The 25,966-nt window shown below is 42.9% G+C and overlaps 1 protein-coding gene across 2 annotated transcripts in view; it reads right to left on the bottom strand.

The window, feature by feature from the left end:
* The window catches only part of SLC44A1 (solute carrier family 44 member 1), a 79,680-nt gene that overhangs the window by 12,699 nt on the left and 41,015 nt on the right, over positions 1–25,966 (bottom strand). For both annotated transcript variants that reach the window (XM_033173914.1, XM_033173913.1), the window contains exons 5-12: positions 24,871–24,964; positions 17,281–17,450; positions 14,173–14,262; positions 10,848–10,987; positions 9,076–9,262; positions 7,356–7,521; positions 2,710–2,866; positions 1,310–1,393 (exon numbers count right to left, since the gene is read on the bottom strand). In XM_033173914.1, coding sequence (XP_033029805.1) covers positions 1,310–1,393; positions 2,710–2,866; positions 7,356–7,521; positions 9,076–9,262; positions 10,848–10,987; positions 14,173–14,262; positions 17,281–17,450; positions 24,871–24,964 — 1,088 coding nt within the window. The remainder of the gene's footprint in view (positions 1–1,309; positions 1,394–2,709; positions 2,867–7,355; positions 7,522–9,075; positions 9,263–10,847; positions 10,988–14,172; positions 14,263–17,280; positions 17,451–24,870; positions 24,965–25,966) is intronic.

A 25,966-nucleotide genomic window follows, 5' to 3' on the forward strand; every position in this document is an offset into this window, starting at 1 on the left:
TGGACTCACAGATGTCCATGGAGGCGCAGGTTAATTCTGTGTCCAGGGCAGCTGTTTATCAGCTCCATCTGGTACACAGGCTGAGACCCTACCTGCCCGCAGACTGTCTCGCCAGAGTGGTGCATGCTCTAGTTATCTCTCGCTTGGATTACTGCAATGCGCTCTATGTGGGGCTACCTTTGAAGGTGACCCGGAAACTACAACTAATCCAGAATGCGGCAGCTAGACTGGTGACTGGGAGCGGCCGCTGAGACCACATAACACCGGTCTTGAAAGACCTACATTGGCTCCCAGTACGTTTCCAAGCACAATTCAAAGTGTGGGTGCTGACCTTTAAAGCCCTAAATGGCCTTGGTCCAGTATACCTGAAGCAGCATCTCCACCCCCATCGTACTGCCCGGACACTGAGGTCCAGTACCGAGGGCCTTCTGGCGGTTCCCTCGCTACGAGAAGCAAAGTTACAGGGAACCAGGCAGAGGGCCTTCTCGGTGGTGGTGCCCACCCTGTGAAATGCCCTCCCATCAGATGTCAAAAAATAAATAAATAATACCAGACTTTTAGAAGACATCTGAAGGCAGCCCTGTTTAGGGAAGCTTTTAATGTTTAATATATTATAGCATTTAATATTCTGTTGGAAGCCACCTAGAGTGGCTGGAGAAACCCAGCCAGATGGGCGGGGTACAAAATTTATACACACACACACACACACACACACACACACAACAGTGAAGGTTTGTGTAAGATCTGATGAACAGACCAAAATGATAATCTAGATAAATTGGGGAGGGGGGTTATATCTGGCCCTTCCTGCACATAGAACAGGACGCAACATGCCAGGTTCACCATTAAACTGTCCATTAAACACCCATCCACCTCCATGTTTCCATCAAAGGAAACTTGTGTATGATATAGTTTGTCCACTGCAATTCATTGTGGATGTCCTGCAGATGAGGGCCATCTACAAATGCTCACTTTCTAAAATGCCTGGTGTTTTAAGATTTTCACTCTTATTGCATGGCGTACACACTGTGATAGACCCATATTTAACCGTTGCACAAAATGTGCTTTAGCTCATATGCAACAGCGTCATGATGGTTTCTTCCCCCAAAACAGTAGACTTGTTCTTCTTTACAGCCAAGGAACCTCTGAGAGACTACAACACACTTTAATTTCGGCAAAGGCTCTATTCCTGAAGTCCGTAACTGCATCCAAACATTAAGCATCTTTCAGTTTAGAGCCGGTTGCAAGAAGGTTGAAGTTAAGCTTTCCAGCCTTTGAAAAGGAATGCCAGGGAAATATAAATTCTTACCTGATTTAGGTAAGTCAGGCACTTTTCTAAACACCAAAGGCAGCAAATGCAGGCTTTCAACATACATCTAGCGCAGGCATTTTCCTAAGATGGGGAGAACAGCAACAACAAAAAGGAAATAATAATCAGCGAAAACATTAAATTGCATTAAGTGCTAGGGCATGGGTTAGTATCTAAATAGTAAGTAGTTTCATATACAAGTCTCAATTTATGCTTCCTCTGTACAAAGGGTTCAGAGCCCAGCTTTAATAAAATGGCTCCTGTAATTGGTGGTCACATAAGACCAAGTCAAACATGCAAAAAAAGCTCTTCTTTTCCCCGCCGTGAGGGAGAGAAATCATGTGGAAGATGGAATCAGGCAAAGAAACCTAAGTGTAACCCAGGCTGTACACGGAGACAGTTAACCGCTATTTCCACAGTTGTGGTGACAAAAGTTATTCCTGCAGTTGTGGAAATGGCCCTCTCTGTGTCTAGTCTGGTTCGTGCTGAAACACCATCACTCCAGAGGAAGAACTGTGTGGTGGAAAAAGTGGTTGGTAGTCATGCCTGAATCAACCCTCAGATCATACGGGAGAAGGCTTTGGGGCCCACCCTCCTCATTATCTAGACTTCCTGTATAAAGTTGTTATAAGGTAAACTTCAGTCATGAAGAAAGCACCAAAAGCTCTCAAAAGTCAGGCTTCATTTCTTTAGATCCACAACCTGAAAATTCTGCCGTGTTGACAAGAACATTGAGATCCCTCCTTTGTATTCAAAATGGCCAGCCACGTCACACTGTGACACAGCCTTTATTTTTGACAACCCCTTTTTGAACAGGCTGAGCTTTAAATCATTACAGAAGTCTAAAAAGGTAGCACAAGAGTTTCCGCCAACATCTGGACCAGTGTTTCCCAAACTCGGGTCTCCGGCTATTTTTGGACTGCAATGCCCATCATCCCTGATCACTACTCCTGCTAGATAGGGAAGATGGGAGTTTTAGTCCAAAAACAGCCAGAGACCCAAGTTTGGGAAACAATGATCTTGACTACTGTATTGTCCAAATGACATTCTAAAGATATATGTGCATATATGTGCATATATATATTTAAAATATTTTCTAAATGCGAATTTAGTTAAATATTAATAAAAAAACCAGACTCTGTTTTTGCCCCTTTTCTGCACTACCCCAAATAGGTGTTTTTTGCCACTTATGCTTCAGAAGGCTTGTTTTACTCATAAGGGAGAGAAGGCAACTCTCCTTTTTAATCCAGGGGTATATCTGGCTTGTCACTTTGAGGAGCAAAATGCTGAACTAGATAGGTTTTGGGGACCCAGCCAGACTGTCCTTATGCTTTATTTACACTTTTCATCTGTCAGTTCCACCAATGGCCCACACTTATATAGCAAAGTGTTCCCCTTACTTTTCCTTTGACTTGGGTATGAATATACATGAGTATCATTCGTGGAATCTTCACTAAGGTAATAATGAAAGACCCTTTAGCCACAGTTCCTAGGTGGTAACAGATCAAGCGATTGACAGACGCCAGAATAGGTGTGAATGGCAGATTCCGTTTTTCTCTGTAGAGAAAAAAAAATACAAAAAGAGTGACAACAGACAGCATCAGCAGATAAAAAAAGGTGGCAACAGCGTTACTCAGAGGCCAACTTGTGATGTGAAGGACCCTACAATGGTAGTTCTGTAGTGAGTCTCAGCAATTATTAAGACCTCTATCCATAAAGCCCAAGAAACAAAGAGACTAAAGGCATTCTTGATTAAGAAGGCAGAACTATCTAGTAACGTGTCTTGCCTATTACAGTGTTAACTGATACAATGTGTTTTCTTGTTCAAATTAATTTTTTACATATCACATCATAGCAGCCCCTTGCTGGCTTTGAGAAGATTTTGATTTCACACAGAACTGATCCAATCTTCTCCATATACTACGGCAGACAAAATGACGGCACCAATTTCGTAAAAGTATCAAAAGACACAAACCAAGCTAACCAGGATCTGAAATCAGGGTTTTAGAGCCTGGTTAGTAAACTGAGATAAAAAACCACAGTTTCCCCATTCAGATATAACAGGAAACTGTGATTTAGATTACCCACAACAGAAGCACTGGAGCCCCCATATGGAAGAGGGGAGGGCAAAAAGGAGCTGTTATCAGTTTCCTAAATCATCATTTATTAAGCTGAGATTGTTGCATCTGTTTCCTACTATAATGAAGGCCGTTAAAGGAGATCCAGGTTTATCATGATCTTATTGCAGGAGTGAAATTGATTCAAAGAACCGATAGGTGTGCTTACCTATCTAGACCAAAACAATCAGGGTGCCAGGCTACACATATTATGGGGCTAAAATAAACCAACAGTTTAGATCAGTTTTCCCCAAACTTGGGTCTCCAATTGTTGTTGGGCCACAACGCCCATCACCCCTGACCACTGGTCCTGCTAGCTAGGGATGCTGGGAGTTGTAGTCCAAAAATAGCTGGAGACCCAAGTTTGGGAAACACTGGTTTAGATGAAAGACAAACCTATCCACTTCGAATTAAACCACTAGTACGCTTGGGTAAGAATCCTACAAACCGGACACTAGTTTTCACCTGTGCTTAAAACATCTCATGCCGTCTTTATCCTCTGCTCTGCCTCTTTGCCCATTCTTCTCCTTTCAGACAGGACGGCAATTCATTTCTTAAAAACATAGCTTTAAGAATTACGCATGTATTCTTGATGAACACACACAAAAAGTCCATGACAGAAATAGCAAAGAACATGCAAAACTTGGGTTATTTTCAGACAGGCCTGTGAACGAACAATGGCCAATTTCAAGAGAGAGAGAGAAGCTTAAGGCATGGGTAGGCAAACTAAGGCCTGGGGGCCAGATCCGGCCCAATTGCCTTCTAAATCCAGCCCACGGACGGTCCAAGAATCAGCGTGTTTTTACATGAGTAGAATGTGTCCTTTCATTTAAAATGCATCTCTGGGTTATTTGTGGGGCATAGGAATTCGTTCATTCCCCCCCCCCCCAAAATATAGTCCGGTCTGAGGGACAGTGGACGGGCCCCCTGCTGAAAAAGTTTGCTGACCCCTGGGCTTAAGGTATATGACTGAAATTAAACCATGCCAAGTCACCACGAGGGACCTGTTGCCTCAGGAGCCCAGGATGTAACGTTCATCCATTTTATTCACTTGAGAGTGGCCCACTTGCATGAGGAGCGTAACATGAGAGAGACTGTCAGAGAGAGAGACAGCCAGAGACGGTGGAAGATGCCACAGTGGACACATACTGTTCTCATAAGTGAAAAAAGAAAAAGCCCTCTCTGGTGACACCTGAAGATGTCTAAATTCATGAAGAGACTGGAAGGAGAGTCAATACCCTCATTTAGGGGAACACTTTCAATCTGCAAGCAATGGTTTATTGGTTTTAGTGTGCTTTCAGCATTTTAAGCTGCTGTAAATGGAAATGTTGCATTGGTATAGTTCAGTTCATTCCCTTGACTTCTACGAGCAAAGTGATTTTAAATCATCACCATCTTTGGGTGCTTTAATAATAATAATAATAATAATAATAATAATAATAATAATAATAATAATTTTTTATTTGTACCCCGCCCATCTGGCTGGGTCTCCCCAGCCACTCTGGGCGGCCACCATCAAATATTAAAATACATTTAAAATATCACGGATTAAAAACTTCCCTAAACATTCCGGCTGCGGACGCCATTATGGGTGGTCGTGGGATGCTTCGGCTGCGAAGCACCCAGTTCATTCCGGGGGTTAGGAGCCCTGCAGCCGCATAGCGGGGCTCCGGTTGGGGAGCGGGAAGAGCGTCCCGCTCCCTGGGCTCCCCGGCTGTGCCCGTTGTGGCTCCGAACCCTTCCCCCGCACCCCCTGTAAAGGGGGAGTGGGGGTGAAGGGACGACGGAGCCGGGCTACAGGGGACATGCCCCAACCCGGATGAAATTGCGGCGGCTAAGCCTGTGATGAGCGTCTAAGTTCTACCTGTCATTAAGGAGCTGATAAGAACCCAGAAGCTGTGAGTAATTGATTGACTCTTTGTTTTCCTGGAATGCCCTGGGGGAAAGAAGAAAGGCAGCCCGCCTCCCTCCCTTCGGCTGGTGAAAGAAATTAACTCTTTAAGTGACTGCTGCCACAACAATCAATAGAAAGTATTTGGAATTTGAAAACTGAGTCTGTTGAGATCTCCCTTCGGGGGTTAATTGGGGGAAAAATATCTCCGCTTGAAGTTTTGGTCTTTATACTCCTGCTTCGGAGAAATGGCGGCGACTTGGTGTGTCGTAGGAAAAATTTGAAACAAAGGAAGGAAGAGACAGGAACTGAAATCTGACACTCACCCTCTCTCTTAAAATGCTGGACTTCGCGCTCACATTGGCATCGAACTCATATTTAAAGGATGAGGAAAAGCTCACTATTTTGCAGATGGAACTGCTTGATCGGAAACTACAAGTCTTGAGTGGAATTATTCACAAAAAAGATCTACTTTCCACAGAGGAGGCTTTTCAAAAGTTCTATACAATGGAATCATGCCTTGGCAAAGAGCTGGGAGGGGCGTTTGAAAGATGGTCTGAGATGGCTGGGCAAATCCGGTTAGAACAACTGGAAATGGGAAAATTTACAATATCCAGACCCCGAGGTGGCAGCTCGGGGGCAAGGGACATGGAATTAGAATTTTTACAAGAAGAAGAAGCAAAAAGAACGGAGAAGCCCAGAATGCAGATGAGAAACGCCTTGAGGCTCGATGCGGGGTTTGCTGTGGATGCAGCCTGGATCTGTGGACACTTGGAGGAAGACAATGGGAGATTTGGTGCTGGAGAAAGACAGGAAAAGACAATGGACAGAGGAGGAGTGGGTTGAAGGATTAAATGTATAATCTAAATGGTCTGCCATGGTATCCGAAGTCGGAGTGTGAAGTCTGTTAATGATAAGTTTATTTTAAATAAGTAAGGAGATATTGAATTTTAAGTTAAAAGCAGCATGATAAAGGACAGAAGAAATAAGTTTAGCTATAAGAATATAGGGTTACGATTTAAGGTATAATGCAAAGATTGAGATAAGTATGTTTTCTTTTTTCTTTTTTTTAAGTAAAGTTAAATTTTTTACAGAGAAAAGTTGTTAAGGAAATAGTATATTGAATTAAAACCGAAGGTGAAAAGGCGGGGGAAGTCAAGCGTCAAGATTCAGAACTAGAATTTTTTTTTTGTAAGGTTACAATTAAGAAGAAGAATCCTGACTTTATGTGTATTTGTAGTTGTTTTTGTATTTGTAGGTGTGGGGTTGGGTTTGTGTTATATTATGAAAATGTTAATAAATTCTGTTTTAAAAAAAAAAAAACTTCCCTAAACATTCCTTAATAAATGTAAGAGAACTTTTGATTTAGAGTTATATTTATAATATAAATAATATCACATTTAATTTAAAAAAAACCCACTTCCTATACTGAATTTCATTCACGTTAGACAGGAAACTACTCCCTTAAACCTTGAAGAGGACAGTCTTCTGCCTAACTTAAATGAAATAATCTGAAGAATGGTGATTCTTAACAAAATGCACCCTCTCTCAGTTGAGACTTGTTCTGACCCACTGCATAGGTCATAGAGATCAGAACAGCGCAACTGCAGGAGTGTGTGTGTGTGTGTCAGTGCTCTCTGTTGCTCATCTAACATACAATATATATATTTTTTGTACTTAGCATTTTTTCATATTTAGCCTACAGGCCTCAGCAAACAAAGCACCACACCCAGCAGTATTGAACTTTGATCGCCTCTGATGTAGTCACACCCCAGTCATGCAAAACAGCCACTGCAGACGTATCAGATCCAATATTGACCAAGGTGCTGTTTACACAGAAACTGTGTCCTAGGTGAATAAGCGAGTGGACTGTATTGGAGTGAATGCATTTATAACAGATCAAAACCAGCCAAGCACATTACTGGAGGCTTTGCTTTTGAGTTTCATCTTCTCATTACACCATCTGCCCATGCCCTGTTTACTTCTGAGGTTTTAGAGAACCAGCCTCTCGTGATTAAACCGCCACGGAATCCCTCACCTTGTAAAATAATATGTCACAACGGCTCCTGCTACAGTCATCTGTTGACAGGCAAGGATGAATTCACTGATCCAAACTAACCCCACGACGTGATACCACCACATGTACCTCAGTGGGCCTGCAACGTGGAACTCTACAAAGCCCTGGTCGTTTTTGACAGGGCTACCTGGAAGCAGAAATAAAGAGGAAGGGAGAAAGGCATTCAAAATAGCCATTCCACAGCAGCACAACATGTTTAATATCAGCACAAAAGAATTATGCTCACGGAGCAACTCCTCGCTTTATGAGGCAGAGGTATATTCTACAGGTATTTTAAAAACAAAAACAAAAACAAAAAACACTGTCTTAAAAAAACAACAACTCCAAAGGTGGCAAACGTATCTCAATTAAAAACAACAACAACACATTATGACAAATCAAGTAACTTATTAAGATTTGCTAAATGACACTTAAAGCAGCCAAGATATTAACCTATACTCTATAGAAGAGCCATGCCTTTACAACATAGAATCATAGAACTGTAGACTTGGAAGGGTCATCTAGTTCAACCCCGTGCAATGCAGGAATCTTGAACCCACGACCTTGAGATTAAGAGTCTCATGCTCTACTGACTGAGCTACCAAGGCAGAAGGCCAGCAATAATGGGTCCAAAAGGGCTTCTTTCGGGAGGCCATTTCAGAATGATGGTGCCACAAAGCAGAAATGTCCCTCTGCCGTGTAACCATCTGCTAACTCATAAAGAGTGGGGAATGCAGAAGGATCTGAACTTAATCTACGCTGGGCTGGGGTCCCTCCTGCCTGTGGGTCTAATTAGGCCTACCAAGCTCCCCCACCAACACCTGATATATCGTGCACATGTCTTAAACCTTACACAATACATGATGTCAGGTTTGGAGTGGGCAAAGACGTGGATCAGCTAAAGGGGCTTTGCAGGAACCACCAATCAGCTGATCAGAGGCCCGGGCAAAGGCATGGGCACTGCAGGCTCCGGCAATCAGCTAATTGTCAGTTCCGCAAAGCGCCATGCACAGCAACGTGCAAGCACTCATGGTCAGCTGGTGGTTGGATCTTGCAACCCCCAGTTGCACGGTGCTTGTTATTCTGATTTCAAGTACTTCAAACTGTGTGTGCAAAAACACGCCGCCCACCTATCAGACCTGGTCTGGGGGTGAGGTGAGGGAAATAGAAATCGGGCCTGCCAGCCAGAACCAGCTCCTCACCACTGATTAGGCAGGTACGTATAAGAAGAGACGATCCTCCAGCTATTCTAGTAGTGGATTGCTCAGGGCCTTAAAAGCTAAAATCAGCATTCTTAATTGGGCTCAGAAACAAATTAGCAAAGGGTGAAGGATTTTAAATATTGGTAAAAGGCATTCACTATCGCAGATCACAGGAAATAAATGGGCTGTCATATTCAGGATTGGCTGGAGTTTTCAAATGCTTTTCCTGCAGACACAAAGCGGGAAAGTTCAGTGTCTGCCTTTAACATCCATGCCCACCTGCTGCGAAGCCACGGCTCAATGTGCTCATACATAAAGATCAGCCATGCTGCATTTAACAGTACTCATGCCTTGTTTTGTTTTCATTTATTTTAATGCAGCTTCACTTACTTGGCTGAATTTCATCTGATTCAGTCAATAGAGAAGAGCGACACTAACACTTTCTGAGGTTACCAAAGAGGAGGACAAAGGAATTATGAAATTGTGCGGGATTTGCATACCTGTGGTACCTAGGAAGAGCAAGACCGCGATCCAGTAGATCCAGAAGAGCATGAGGGCAAAAAATGTCCAAAATGGCTGGAAGACGAGTAGTGGCAGGTGAATGAAGACCTTGCCAGCCACGTGGAACAAGGCAATGGTGAGAGATACTCGCTTGCGCATAACTAACATTATCAACAGTAAGATAACCTGCAAAAGGAAGGAGACGTATTTTAGATGAATTTTACTTACTGGGACAAGACTCAAAAGTCTCAGCCACACCTCCGAGACTTAATTTTTATATGTAATGTTCCTAGCCTTAGCCTTCCTTACAAAATGCATGAAGTCATCCTGACTTCGTGAGCCACCTACTGACAATAATGGGTGCAATTATGGGCATCACAGCACATAACTGGCCAGAGAAACCTGAGCCCACCCACCAATTGATGCAGCCCTTTTGTTGCCCACCAGTGTTTCAAAAGGTGGTAACTTACTGAAGTGTGCATCTAACCAAGGATATTTCACTGTACTTCCACTTCCTCACATTTCTGGTTTAAGAGAAAGCCTTACGTCACTATGCGGATGAACACTACCACTAGCTCCATATGTAAATTTAAGCTTTTATTATTTTATAATGACAGAAGTTCCAACAGTACAGAATTTTAGATACACAATCCTTGTGTATCCCAGTCCTGCCTTTAACATCCAGTCGGTACCACTGACATCTCTCTCTCTCTCTCTCTCTCTCTCTCTCTCTCTCTCTCTCTCTCTCTCTCACACACACACACACACACACACAGAGAGAGAGAGAGAGAGAGCAAACAACAACCATAATGTTGGTATAAGTGCACTGCTGTCAATGGATTTCTATGGGCTGGTTCACAAAAGATCTCAGTGCCAGCGGTGGAGGAAGCCACTCGGGCACCTGGGGTGGCGCACCCATAGGGGCAGGGTGAGTCAAGCCTTTGGGGCCTCCAGAGTCTGCCTGCCTCCTCCCACTCAGCCGCCCTACAGCTGAGGTGGAGGTGGCGGGCAGACCGTTTGGGGCAGCGTGGAGCCTGCGTGCGCCCAAGCCACCGTATCTCTCCCAGCAGAGACATGTGGTTCAGGCGTGCTGCAGGCCCCGCAGTGAGTGCCACCCGGCATTTTGTCACCCCCCTCAGTGGTGACACCGGGGCGCCCCACACCCGCTGCACCCCCTTCCTTCGCCCCTGCTCAGTGCTTAGTTTCACATTTGGCAAAATGCAGGAGCAAACCTTGGCTTTGTGCACTTTCCCTACCAAGTATAGAGCTCATAACGTGAATTGGGAGAAAGGGGCACATGGGTGACACGAGAGGGACATATGCACTACGGGTTGCATCAACTAATTTTTACTCAGAAAAGACCCACTGAAATGAATGCATCTTTGTTGGTCGTGTCCATTAATTTCCATTAATTCCAGAATCTCAGTGACTGATGTTGGATACAACCCAATGTCCTAATTGATGCGGCAGGTTCCAGGCCCTGGGGGAGGCAGCCTACAAACCTGCCTGCCTGCCTGCCTTCTTCCCGCACAGAAAGCCTACCTGATGCTCCACAACGTATGAGGGCTGCTTCACGTTTTCCTACAGGGACTAGGGGGAAAGGCTTGTACCTGTGTACAGCATCGCACATATGAATTGCAAATGCTTACTGCATGAATGAGAAAGCTGTCATTTGCAGCCGTGAAGCTGAATACTTTGCTTCCTGCTCTGGCCTACACAGATATGCAGCATGCGTCAAGGAGCCCTGACTCCACAGCTATTAAATACGTACCGTGAAGACCGTAGCTGCAATGGCATAGATCAGAAGGGCCTGACGATTGTCTTTGGCTATTTGAAGCTGATCAACTGTAAGAGTATCGCTAGGAGACTTCCGCTGCTTGGCATACAACCACCACAATATTCCTGTACCACCTGTGCTCACAAAGGAGAAGATATTGTGCATTTCAGTTTCACAACATACGTGTAATAATGTATAAGGAGCACAATTAGCTTGGCCAGTTTCATCCTTTACCAGGCTAGATTCAGACTTATATGATCTGCTGCAACATAAATGTCAGGACAGTGTGGCATTCTGATATCGCAAAAGACAACTGATCAAAGAGGGCTTGCTTTTTACAAGACATCTTAACAGAGCTATGATGCTGTTCCGTAATTAGAAGCTGAGGAGTTCCAGGCAAGAAAAGGCTACACACAGGAATTATTAAGTAAGACACCCAATAGGATAGGATATGATGATTGGCATGAACCAGAATTGCAACTGGCACCTCTCCCGGAAGCCTGCTCATAGATGTCTCTCTATTTCTTGAGGCCTTGCTTTGCATTCCACCTTCATCACTGGTGAGAACTAAGAGGGCTTTTTTTTTTAAGCTGGGATCAATGGAGCATCCATTTGCCCTTCCCCCAAATACATTTTTGACCCCGGCTGAACTTCTCAGTTCCCTTTGTTGGATGCTGTTTTTGCTGAAATGATAACTTGACAGGAGACAACCATCTTAACTGCTTAACACTCTTTTAACTATTGTTTTCCCTGGTCCTTTGTATCCTGCTTTGAGCACATTCTGTTTGCTGGAAACTGAAACTTGGAATTCTATAAATAAATGCCCTCTTCTCCAATCTCCAAATCAACTTGCCCAAGGATCCTGAGGCGGGAAGGGTTATCTGCTTCCTCCTCCAACTGCTGGCTTGAAGAAAACCGCTGTTTGTGAGTGGCTTTTCACAAATGTCTCATGCCAATATTGATGCAGTGTTTCAATACAATTAAGGCAAAGACAGCCAATAACACTCTTGTAATTTTATTGCTTTTTATCTTGTATCACTATATTTCCCTTGCCTGCTTCTTTTGCACTTTTCTATTCAGCGAAGTCTTATTCCCTGAAATCATCAATGGGGGGTAATTTTGGAATGTAAATATTGCCAATGCTTTGTCCCTTTATTTTTCTTTCTAATAATTGGCCGCATCCTCATTCAGTCCCATAAATCCTTAAACCAAATGGATATTGCTCCCATGGGCATAGCTTTAATAGGGCAACAATGGCTGCAAATCAATTGTTTCTGAAGTAGAAGGTGAATGGTTTTAAAGGAAGCAAGAAGGACAAAGGGAAGCATCTCTTCCCTACTGATCTCTTCCAGTGTCTCTGTTTAAAGGCAGGAAAATGAACTCCCACCTTTGCAATGCTCACAGAACGACCCAGGAGGACGTATGTGCACCATTCTCGAGTCATGCTTCAACATCTGCCTGAGCAGACAAATGCCAATGTGTGGACAGATAAAATACAAAGTGCAATATATAATGTAAAAGATGGTTATGCAAAGTCTATAAGACATATGGGTCTATCTTCCCAATGTTGGAGAAGGTTATACAAAGTCATTCAGACGTGTGGGTATGTCCTCCCCGACGGGTGGCCAGCTTCAAATCTTCCTGTTTCACCAGCAGTTTCGTCAAGTTCTGGACTTTATCTTAGATAACAACAGTCTGAATGACTTTGTATAACCTTCTCCAACATTGGGAAGATAGACCCATATGTCTTATAGACTTTGCATAGCCATCTTTTACATTATATATTGCACTTTGAATTAGCACTTTGATGTTTGATAGTATATATAGGCTTTGCCTCTGAGGAAATATCTATGTATGCTTTTTGTATGATGATATTGTCAGTTTAGTTCAATATTTAAACACGTTTCTATCCAGAGATATACACGGTTTTGTATTTTATCTAAGGTACAGATACTGTGACTGTCTGTTGTTGTTTCTAATGTGTGGACAGAGGCAGGGGACATAGACAAGCCCCACCTAAACAATGCCATTGTGTGCATCCCCCACCCTTGGCTCCGTCCCTGACCTCCCCAGTGTTGCACAGGCTTCACTTGAACACAAGTAAAGTCTTCCAGGTGATCAGGGACCCTGCTTTATTTGGGTTTCTGATCACTCCAAAGGGTTCTACTCGTATTCAAATGTACACAAGTAGAAGCTCCATGCAGTGATTTCCTGCGCAACATGGGAAGGGCAGGGGCTGGACGAGGCCCATGACAACGTTTGCATGTGATCTGGATTCTGGCAGATAGTTACTTATACCTAAGGGACCATTTGGATAGAGGGTGTCCAGCATAGGACCACACTAGTTAAAAAAACCACACACAGAAACACATGGAGTCTTCTAGATCCATTTCAATTGGGGTTTAGGCCCAGTTTTGGCACAGGGACTGCTTTGGTCGCCCTGCATTTGTTGGGAGAGAGACAGGGGAAATATGTGCTAGTTAATTCTCCTCGAGCTCTTAGTGGCTTTCAATGCCATCAACCATAGTATCCACCTGGAGAAGCTGTCTGTGTTGGGAGAAGGTGTCATCGCTTTGCGGTGCTTCCAGTCCTACTTGGGAGCTCAACAACCAGAGGGTGTTGCTTGGGGAGTGCTTTTCAACCCCGTGGAGCCTTCAATGTGGAGCTCCTCGGAGCTTAATTAGATGCCCTGTGCTATTTAACATCTACATGAAACCGCTGAGTGGGGCCATCCAGAGTTTTGGAGGACGTTGTCAGCAATATGATGATGACAAACAGCTCTACTTCTTCATTACGTCTGCAGGAGAGGCAATAGATGTGCCTTGGTAATGGACTGGATGAGAGCCAACAAACTGAAGCTCAATCCAGAGAAGACTGAGGAACTGTTAGTGGGTGGTTTCCTAGACTGGATGCCTGCTCTTGATGGGCTTACACTCTCTCTGAAGGAGTGGGTATGTAGCTTGGCAGTACTCCTGGATCATTTGCTGTTGCTTGAGGCTCAGCTGGTTCCTTCGCTGCAAGAAGTGAGGTTACAGGGAACCAGAGAGAGGGCCTTCTTGGTAGTGGCGCCCACCCTGTGGAACGCCCTTCCATCAGATGCCAAGGAAATAAATAACTATCCGTCTTTCAGAAAACATCTGAAGGCAACCCTGTATAGGGAAGTTTTTAATGTTTGATGTCTTACTGTGTTTTAATTTGTTGGAAGCCGCCCAGAGTGGCTAGGGCAACCCAGTCAGATGGGCATAATAATAATAATAATAATAATAATAATAATAATAATAATAATAATAATAATAATAGATCAGCTTCAGCAACTTACCAAGTGATCCCAGAACAACAAGAATTGTTAAAATCCAAACAAGTACTCTTGAAATGTATCTTATTATCACCATCATAATCATGGAAAGTACTGCAGAAAACAAAATAAAATAAGAAGGGTAATTATTTAAAGTGGAAACAGCAAAAACAAAAAGGAGACTTTATTAATACAAATACAATTGAATTCACTTTTTAACTGTTTGTACAAGATAAACTATCTATCCTACTCAGTGTCTGATTTGCCAGTTAAACAAACCAACCCTATGTGAACATTTACACATCATGGGATATATGTATTTAACAAGAGAGATGCAGACACATACAATGACAGAACAAATGTTGACATGATAGAACTGCAACTTTATTATCATGAGTTGCAAAAATACTGCACAACTCATGTTGAGCACAACCCAAAAAGTTGCATGCAGACACACACATGCTCAAAAAGCACAATTATTATGACAAGTATGAATTAAGATGTCAAGATTGTGATAAGAACCACATGCTACTTTATGCTTGAGCTGCGTTTTTCAGGAGAGGTCATTAAATAAGATCTTTTCACTGTCAATCTTCTACTTGTCTAGCTCTTTGTTGATTAGGAACATGAAGGTCTTGTCTCTTGGCACTTAGTATCATAATGCCACCATGGGCGAGTTTCTCCTATAAACTACACTGCCTTGGAAAAGCATGAAGAGCTTCAATGGTTTCCAGGCTGCAGGTATAATTTGGGAGGTGGCCACTGTTCCTGAAATGAACCTGGTTGGTCATTCACATCAAACAAGCAAAGTTTGTTTATGTGTTTGCAAATGTAAAGGTATACTGTAGCGAAAGCCCAAAATTAGCAAGTATCCAAAAACACAGAACAGGTGAATGCTGACAATCACTTAAATCTGACTCAGAACATACGCCAGTGAATACTGATAAAATGAGGAAATGCTTATCTGTTTTCAGCCGGGATTGTCAACATTCACACATGCATGCCAGCATTCACTGACATTTTGAATATTCACTGCTGCATGAAATGTGAAGGCTTTTAAGTGAAAATCAGCTACACTGACCATAACTTGGCAACAATCATGCAAAATCAATTTAACTTAGTTACCAAGTTTCAGAGGTCTACATTTCCACTATTCCACTAAAAGTTTAACATGCTTTTGCTTCACTGTTACTTTAATTGTCTATTAATCCTATTGTAACAGGTCTTGATATAATCAATAATCAATAATTAATAATTGATGTAATCATCCCCCCCCCCCGGTGGGGATATATAACAGCTAGGCTACTTTGGTTTAATCAATGGAGTCTTCCATCGGCTTTTTCTATTATATTCAGTCATCAGATTAGAATACGTTTGAACAGAAACTTTACCTTAGGTATTAATAATTAGGAGCTGTAGGTGAAATTCTGCTTGTGTGACAGGATTTCTTCTTCTTTTATCCCTCTGGCAAGTCCTCCATGCGCTCCGATCTGCTTCAGAGGGTCTCTCAACTTTCTGAAGCAGATTTGAGGGGGCTGAAGAGAGGGCTGCAGGTGGAATGAGAAGCCCCATTGCACAAGCAAAAGTCTGATCTGCAGACAAATGGGCACCATTGGATATCATGCAGTATGTTTTGGCAAAGGATTAACACTGGGGATTCTTGTTGCTGGCTTCTGTCTGGGTTAATTCATACCAAAACTCCAATGTCACATAATAATGCAAATAATGTTTGTTTTTTCAACTCTGCGCAAGATTAAGAAGAGGTTTAACTACAGCTGCAATCTTTAATCTATTTAATTGATTATTCAAGTAGGTAGTTGATCAATCACCGAAAGCCAATTTTAATTAAAACTGCACTGAATGTTCACCCTTGAACATTTAGAGTTAAAGTGAACTTTTATAGGACGGGTGGGGGGGGAAGCACTCTGCCCAAACCCGTCCTTTATTGCAGTCATTTCCCCTCTATTGCTGTTTCTGTGCCATTTTTTTTAATTAAAAAAAAAATTCTTTCTCCTTTGCTACATAATCTCAGCCAATTGAGGATCATGTAACATGATAACATCCTAGAGACAATCAGATTTGACTACAGGGTGATGCCAAGGAAAGCAAAACTGTGCTGCCCTCATTCTAAAGCCAACCCAGCTGTACCCATGCCAGAATGTGCTTCAGAATGCACATTCAAGTATGCTGCGTCTCATTGAGAGCAGGCGGAGAACGTCTACATTTGGATGAACATCCCAGGACACATTCTGGTGTGCATCTGGGTCTGTGCTCTCCACTTGTTGCATTTGGACTTTTCGAAGTGTCCTCCCAACAGTCACTGAGGTGGTTATTTTTGAGGGGGGGGGGTATCAGCTCTGCTCTCATTTGAAAGAATCAGGTAAAATTTTAATTCACGGGACTAGAACATAAGGTACATTTAATTCTTTTTTAAGGGTTAGTTAGGTTCCGGTATGTTTCAGAAACAGAGAATAAGAGAATTGTGAAATATGGGCCTTTTCTTCCAAGAATGATAGATAGCCTTTGTTTATTAAAGTGCAAGCTCCACAATTCATGCAACCATGATCAAAAAGGGCAGCTATACTAAAGCCACGATAATGTTCACATTTACTTAGATGATCTTTTCATTGACTTCTTGTTTTGCTTTGCAAGATCTCTGAGGGAGCACCTTACATGTGGTTCTCAGGCGATCTCACACTGAACTGGGAGACTGGTCAACTAAATTTTAAATAAATAAATATCAGCCCTACTTTTAACCCAAGTCCCTGAAGATATTAAGGGTTAAGTATCAACATTCACTTAGCAATCTGAACCCAAAGCTTAAGCCCAAGGCTTATGAATACTGTACACTTGGGAGGTTGTTTTAAAGGAAAGCAGAGGGTTCAGTAACAGTGACACAGAGCTGAGTCAAAATCCCCACATTAGTTACATATAAGGAGAGTCAAATGCACATACATGTTTAAAAAAACAACCACATTTAATTCAGCTGCTGGGTAGGAAATATAATTTGGAATCATCTGCTATAATAGTGAATACTGAACATGCTTTATTTCCATATTGTGGGGACAGAAGATGTTCACATTCTCCTGTTGCAGTACTGTAGAAATAGCTAAGAACGAGAAAAACAATTACCTAGTGATAACAAGCAAAGTCCCAATATAATCTCTCTGCAGGTCATTACTCCACTAATCAGCCTGTGCAAGACACTACTGTCACTGACAAAGGTGATCAGGGCCTCTGCAAACTTGGCATAGCAGGAAATGTTCACAGGAGCACAGCGATGGAAGAATGGAATAGGTGCACTGGTGATACAAGGAAAAAAAAATCAGAAAATAAAATTACTCCTAGGTAATATAAATGCCACATCAACACACAAATGGAAGGTGAACTGATGCAGTACACTCCACCCTCGTAAACATCTAACCAAGAGCTGCAAGGTTAACGGAAAGGTGCTGCTGTAAATGGAGATGACTGTAATGGGTCGTGATGCTGTTTTAAAAAACCAAGGTATCCCGAGAGGAGGGTGGAGTGCACGTTCTGATGTTTCCCGTCCCTCCAACTCAGAACACAGAGCAAAACCCATCAGCCCCCAATACAATTTTTTAAAAAAATACTCCGCTAGTCCAATGTGTCTAGATATAATTATGTGTAACGTAGAAGCTTTGAGACATTTCCAGAAAATATTCAGATTGCGGTGAGCCTCGGGCAGACAATTTTCTGTAACTCCCAGAAGTAAGGCTGCTCACCTTAGACTCTAGAGACTGCAGCATGACATAAAGGCAGTTCAGGGCGTTTTACATGCATACATACCAGGGACCATGACAATTCCCCTGCGGGCAGCAGCTAATGTATCCCCCCACCTACATCACTGCATACAATACTGAATACTGCTCTGTCGATATTCAGTGGCAGGTTGGGGAAGGGAAAAATAGAGATAGGGCTGTGGGGGTCGGGGAGGGAGTCCTGGCAGTTCTCGGTGCACATGTAGATCTCTATGTAAAGCACCTTAGATCAAAATAGGCAACCTTTTAGCCCCTAAGAGCTATATGGGCACACAGGCGGTGCATGCCAGTGGTGTGGTCTGGGCATGCACGCCCACACACACTCCACATATCTCACACAATCATTTAGCCCTCCACTCTTTCACAAACACCCTCCACACACCATTGCAATATACCTAGAATTCCAGGCCTAATTCTGCAGCTACCAAACAAAAGTCTCAAACACAACGATTTGTTTTGCTTTATCTGTATCAATGCTTTCCCAAGGAGTCCGGTTAATGTCCGTTTCAACTCCACTATTGCCAAGCAGGAGAGGAAATGCCATGGAAAGGAGGGGTCCCAATGGCAATAGCCTCCCGGGGCAGAGAATGGCAGATTTCCTCCACCCCAGCACAGAACAGAACGTGTTCCTCCCAGCCTGTCAAACAGTTGTCTGGCAGGCTGAGAGGAGCATGATGTACACGTGCACCTTCTCGTGGTTTATATGTTAATGTCCTGTGCTCTTCCCCCCCCCCCCCTTGCAATTGTACTCAGCTGAGCTTGGGCAACTGGCAACACTCTTTACAGGACACTTGGGCCGGCTGCATGGGAGGCCTGTGTCGGTCACATGAGACTTGCTGGTCACTGATTGATTTAGATCATGGGTAGGCAAACTAAGGCCCAGGGGCCAGATCCGACCCAATCACCTTCTAATTCTGGCCTGCCGACAGTCTGGGAATCAGCGTGTTTTTACATGAGTAGAATGTGTCCTTTTATTTAAAGTGCATCTCTGGGTTATTTGTGGGGCCTACCTGGTGTTTTTACATGAGTAAAATTTAAAAATGCATTTAAAATGCATTTCTGGGTTATTTGTGGGGTATAGGAATTCGTTCATTTTCCCCCCTTCAAAATATAGTCTGGCTCCCCACAAGGTCTGAGGGACAGTGGACCGGCCCCCTGCTGAAAAAGTTTGGCTGGCCCCTGATTTAGATCCTGGTTTTTTTAAGATTTCCACTAATGTTAGAACAAAAAGGTGTCCAGCGATTGTAGCAAAATAGCATTAAGAAAGAACTGTGTTGGAATGCCAAACATAGCAGACCTTCCCTAAATATTTTATTTCAATGGTGAAGTCTCCTATTTTGACATACCACAGCTAAATACAAATTTTGGTCCCAGTTTATAATATTACTCCATGTGCTGCAAAAGCACTGCTGAAGTCGTGCTTCAGCAGTGGTCCCAAAGTATCAACTTATTGCTTTTGCAATACGTAATATCCAAATCTCTACCGTAAAGAATGTTAGGAAAACTCCGCACATTAGTCATCAATACAGTATGTTGCATGGAATTAGGGCCTACGGATAAAAGCACAACTTCCTGGCATGTTAATGTTGCCATCAACCCCCATTCTTCCTACACAGACAGCAGCATTGCTGCCACCAAAATTTATACCAGCCTGTCAAATCTATTTTTATTTCCCTTTGCAAACAGAGCAGCTTTTGCATTTCTATTTGCAAGACACTCATGTTTCTAATTGGAGTCAATGAACAGAATCACTCTTTCATATGCAAAGGGAGCTTTATTTAACCTCTAGGCTCTTCTGTCTCTGAATCAGTTCCTGCTGTCTTACTTGCCAGGTTCAAGCAAGTTACGGCAAGCTGAATATGCAATGCCTTTTGGGTCCTCGATGGTTTCAAAAAATGCTCAACCTTCGCTTCGTGCAGGCAGAGTAGAATATGCTGCCTTCAACAAATCCCTTTCACGATTTATTACTTAATCACTCGCAAACATACTTAACACTCATTGTCTAATTATTATCCCCCAAATTGAGAGGAAATTGCAACCTGCCACATCTAGAGAATTTTTAGAGCCTCCATTTCCACATAGCTGACAAGCAGTTCTAAAGTGTAAGCTCTCAAGCGAGCTGCAATGACTAAAGCGTAGTTTGTGCAGATGGAGTGCTAAAACTTCAGATTGCAAAGGCAAGCGAGGCCACAGAGTCAACGGCACACCTTCATGCTCCTCTACTGAAGCCCTATTTAGGAGTTCATTTCCGAATGCCTGAAGGGGCCAGTGAGAACCTCACCCTTGTCTGCATCATGTGCACCACCACCAACACCCTCCCCAGCAAACATGTGATGACCTCAGCCTGAAGGGAGCTGTTCCAGGACGCATGGAGTTCCTGACGTTGTCCTGTGCATGATGAGGGGGAAGATAAAAAATCCCTCAAGCTGTTTGTTTTGCAAAAGGCAATTCTAACCATAAGTATTACCATTACGCAAGAGTCATTTCACTTAATTCTGAATATTTTCTTACGAGACACCATACTTTCTAAAACTTTAGCTGTACGGTCAAACCTCGGAACCCGAAAGTAATCTGTTCCGGAAGACGGTTCGATTTCCAAAACGTTCGAGTTCTTGGGCGCAGCTTCCGATTGGTTGCAAGAGCTTCTTGCACTCAAGCAGAAGCCGTGTTGGACGTTCTGAGTTCCAAGGAATGTTTGAAAACTGGGACACTTACTTCTGGGCTTTTGGCGTTCGGGAACTGAAACGTTCAGCAATGGAGCTGTTCGAGTTCTGAGGTTTGACTGTATATAGAAAATATACACTCGAGGCAAGAGGATCCCAGTCTCTATGGAAGAAATCTTACCTAGCTCTCATACAACACTGGAGAAAAACACTCAAATATATTGTGGCATTAGGTCCTGTCTATTAGCAACTGCTTCACCTGGATGCACCTGAGGAAGCGACCAGATAGTAGGCCTTGTTCTACTTTCTTGGCTACGAAACTAGCTGCATTTGGCTCTTCTCCTCTCTGAACTGTCATCTTTGGTCGGGGGGCCATTCCACTGGGCTACATTTGAGAGAGAGAGGGAGAGAGGTGAGAAGTGCTTCTGTTTGAGCTGGCTATCGCAAGAATGATTTGGGAACCTTAAGGACTGGGGTCCAGATTTCCCTCTCTGTCCGCTTCTCCTTTATTAAAATGTGCTTGTTTCATTTTACAATATTTGTAGGACACCCTACAACAAAATGTTCAATGCGACTGTCAAGGAACTGTCCCTGGCGCAGCACAAGGTGGTGGAAAGGCTCTCGGGATGCTACAGAGAGCCCCGGACCCACCTGACCAGCAGCACCTCCTCTGGCAGCAGAGGAAGCAGCGAGGCTTCCAGCGGGGAGGGGCATGCATTTCAGGGTAGGGAGGGAAAAGGCTCTGAGGATGCTGGAGAGACTCTGCACTCCCCTAGCTCAAGGGGCGATGAAGGAGACGCGCAGCTTCTGGCGCCCCAAAGGCGTCGAGGTGTGAAACGAAAGGATGGGAGGCGGGGTTTCTGTATACCGCAACTCTTTTGTTTGGGGTCAGAACCGGATGGCGCCATTCCCAGATTCTGACGAGGCTTGATACAGACATGAACTTATTAGCTCTGCACGGTGCATAGTTTGCACAATAAAACTATTAAAGGAAACTTGGAGTGTTGCCTGCTTACTCATGAGCAACTAACCGAGGAGACCTTACAGTGACTAAAAATGTAAAGCAGAACAAGTAGGAAGCAAAAAAAAAAAAAAAAAAAAAAAACCAGGAATGGAAATGTGTTCTGTCTGCTATATTGTAACATTATGGGCTGGCATTATCTTGTCTTTTTATCTTTGTGCAGCACTTAGGGAATAATAATAATAATAATAATAATAAATCATCTATTAGTACTATATATTACTATAAATATTATTACTATATATATTTATACTCTGCCTTGCCCCCTGACACGAGTCAATATAGCTTACAGATAAAAACAAGAATTGCCAAAATATAGGGGGTGAGATCATTAAAAACAAGTGAGCATTAATAGAATTAAAAATATATACATATATTAAATTTTAAAACGTACACATAATTACAGCAATAACAGAACTTATGATTAAAATAATAAATGAATAACATAAAAATAAACATGAATAAACATTTTCATTGCTTAAGAATTCACAACTTGACTGAGAGAAAGGCACATGAGTCGAAACATTAGGTACCAAATTTTAGGATTCTTCTCCACCCAAAATAAATGAAAATACTCACTGCTGAGAGCAAAGTTTTCACAATTTCCTCCCTATAAAGGGATTTTTGTGGAAAGCAACATATTAAAGATAAAACTTATAAAACATCGCTCATGTAGTGGGCAGTGTGAACAAATGCTCTTAAACGTGGTTTTGTTTTTCTATCTTTACAATGTGAACAGCAGGTTCAGGAATAGCAACTTCTGTTATCAGAGAATTACACAAACGCCAAAGATTTGCCACTAGCCAAGGCCCATGAAGTGAAATATTTTGTACGTGATTTGCATGTTGGTACAATTTTACGTGGAAATAACTGTTTTCCACCCAGCATAGCACAGGTGAGCTGCTCCTCCTGAAACTTCCCTCCATTTCGAAAGCAGTCTGCTATGCAGCACTGGGAGACTTGAGGAAGAGCAAGTGTAAATCCACCTTGGCTTCACTGAAACCAGTTTCATGGTTGTTTAGGTACTAGCCATAACCCTTTGTTGTCAGGGCAGGCCTGACCCAGCATAAGGCAAAATGAAGCAGTTGCCTCAGGCGGCAGATATTGAGAAGCAGTTTGTGGACACAGATGAATATGCTACACAGCCTGCTTCATGCCCTATAAGCTAGCCTGCTGTCCTCAGGCGCAGCGGAAGACAGTATTCTGGCCCCATTGTTAAAATACGATTCAACTGCCAATCTGGCCAGCTTCTGTAAATGGCATAGGGGTAGGTGCCATCTTGTCCTTTGCCTCAGGCGGCAAAATATCTTGATCCGGGACTACTCTTGCTCAGAGACGGCCTTGTCCACTGCAATCCCAAATTACCGTAATCACAGCTAGCCATTACTACACTGAACTCCCTTTCGCTGAAGCCAGTGATTATCTACTACCTGGTTTTATGTGTAGGAGACAAAATCTAACTTTGCTATAATGAATAAAAAATGAGGTCAGTGGTTACTACATGATGTCTTGGAATAAATGGGACTCTTGAGAATCCAGCACATGAGACTAATTTCTATTTCAGGAGTTCTGACTCAGGTAGGTGTGAGGTGTGCTGCCCCCCTTTTTTAATAACGAACAGAATAATAAATTTATTCAAAGTGACCCTCTGTTCTTTTATTAATGGCTGTTGATTATATCCAGGGATATTACATGTCTTAATGGAATTGCAACTTCTCTCAAGTATAATCCTTCGTTTAATAATGTTCTGAGCTCTGTATGGGCGGGAGGGATTATACATTAATAGACACACACACACACACACACACACACACACAAAATCTTTCTAACACATGGATACATACATACATACTCAGACCTTCATTTTTACCATGGCATACAAGGTTTTTTGGGAAAGCAGAAGCTCCATAGAACATTAGCCAAAAAAAATGGGCCTGAAAAACAGAAAGAAGTCTGAGGGGGGAAATTCTCCCCCTGTGCCCATTTCACGTTTCAAAAGCTTCATATCTGGCCCCTTATTACACTGTTTTGCAGTTATTTCAGGGAAAATAGAATACAACCTGCTGTTGTCACTTTTACTAATAATAGGTTTTCTTTAATCCAAATTATTGGATCAAATAAACCGTAACACAAACTACAGAACTGGTTAGGGCTGCCATAAGTTGGGTGTTTTCCTGGACACTTTACACTTAAGAATACGGGAAGAGAAAATGAAATTAAAGTTTCTGAATTTAAAAATTAAAATTGAGTTTTGCAGATATCATTCCCTAAAAGCTTTGTTTACTTTCTGTGCTGATGAGGGGCAAAGGCTTGAATGCAAGAGAAGTGCTCGTAAATTCAAGCAATCCAAACCTTTTAGAGATTTGGGGATTAGAATCAGTCGGAAACTAACTGTTTGAATGTTCAGACCGAATAACCAGTTTTAATTTTTCATTTCTTCAGTTTCCTTGAGTTATGAGGCTATATGCTGATCAGTCAAGCTCAATAAACTACGAGCAGTGTCAAAGGTTAATTGTTTCTAGATTAGATGTTAGGCCGTGGGTACAAAGGGGATCCCTGCATAGCTATGACCCTAGTTTTCCACATTCTAGACTGAGAAACTCAGGAGCAGGATGCTAGGGGTAAAAAAAAAACCAGCCAACAAACCAAGTGCCACTCAGTGAAATACAGGAGAAGACACAACAGTTCTGTCGTGATTGACAAAGAACTATTCTCATGCACATGCACCAAACACACCCCTAAGCTGTTTATAGCAGAGCATCCTAAAAGCACTAAATCCCTCCAAGTCCCCTGCTGAGTGGTGGCAGCAGTATCAATATAATACATTTTCCAATGTATAGTGGTACCTCGGGTTGCGTACTTAATTCCAGGGTGCCGTTTGTAACCTAAAAAGTACATAACCTGAATGGCGATTTCATGCTTTGCACATGCGCAGACCGCACAGAACGCTTCTGCACATGTGCGGACCGTGTGCGGGGCAAAAAACACTTCCGGGTTAGGGGAGTACGTAACCCAAAGCGGACGTAACCCAAGGTACGGCTGTATTTTTAAATGCTGTCTTAACTTGTAAAGTGTATCAAATAAGAAACTGGTCCTTTTCATTAGACAAGGGTGTTAAAGGGAACACCTATAAATATACCCTGCAGCTCCATGCTGAACCAGCAATAAGGTCGCTGAGTCATTTTATCTCGTATTAACAACAACAAAAAGTTATGTTTTGACACAAGAATGAGACACAAAGCAGTCATTTCATTACCTCTCTGGAACTGGGAGCTTGGGGCAAAGCTTGGCAGCCCTTGGATCTGTAGTGTATTCAGATGGCTTTAGTTCATAACTACACAAAGTAGAGCCTGTTTAAAGAACAAAAACAAAAAACAAAAATGGAAAACATGACTTGAGGAGGAATGATCTACCACGTCCATTGATATTATAAGCATGAACAGCTTTAGCGGCAGGAAAGCTAGATCTACAAAATACCAATTTCTCAAAGATAAAGCCTTTCTCTCCCCGTCCCCTGAGCCTAGTACTCCCCAAGAAAGAACTGGTGTAGTAGTTTACGCCTGCAATAGCTGCCCACCCACCTCTGCGAATAAAGAGAATCAGGATCTAACCCAACAGATCAAAAGATTATGGAACTTTCCATTCCGCTAGCTGTGTTTGAGCCCCATAGCTAGTGGAGATAAACCAGCATGGTTCTCCTAAATAATGCCACCCTCTGTGAACTGAAGCAAGCCACCGAATCCCATAGCTTTAAACTTGTATCAAGGGGTGACAAGTTATAAGTAGGAATGGCAGAAGGGCATTAAACATTCATGCCGCAGAGCTCACAGTAGATCAGATTTTTTATTACTGTACATTTTAAGTGTGCTCCGTTTTATCAGCTGCAGAGCCCCTAGGCCTACTGTGTCTATCTGGAGGCAGTTGCATTTCTGGGTTGCAAGAAAGCCGCTGAAAAGGCCTCCCTGAGCAGCAAGGTCTCTGCGGGGAAGAAACTGAGATAGCACAATCTATTTGCATATTCAGAGCTTGTTGTCCTGGCAGTTCTTCTCAACCTTTCGCATTTCAACTGAACTTTCAACACCAAACGCTTTGGATTCTCCAACTGCTCAAGAGAAGTGGATTTCAAACTCCTTGACCTTTTGGAAACCCGTTCTGTAGCTATTTATCAGTGCGGGAACCACTACACCGAAACCCTGCATACTACAGGCAATTCTGACAGTGGCATAGTGTGGGGGTGGCCACAGGGGCAGTTGCCACGGGCACAAAATTGTTTGGGGGTGCAAAATTTCAACACCCAGTGCTGCCTCAATACAATTGTATGCTTCCTGGGCTCTGTTGAAAATAGCTTATCT

The sequence above is a fragment of the Lacerta agilis genome, chromosome 16, assembly GCF_009819535.1.
Source record: "Lacerta agilis isolate rLacAgi1 chromosome 16, rLacAgi1.pri, whole genome shotgun sequence".
Classification (NCBI taxonomy): domain Eukaryota; kingdom Metazoa; phylum Chordata; class Lepidosauria; order Squamata; family Lacertidae; genus Lacerta; species Lacerta agilis.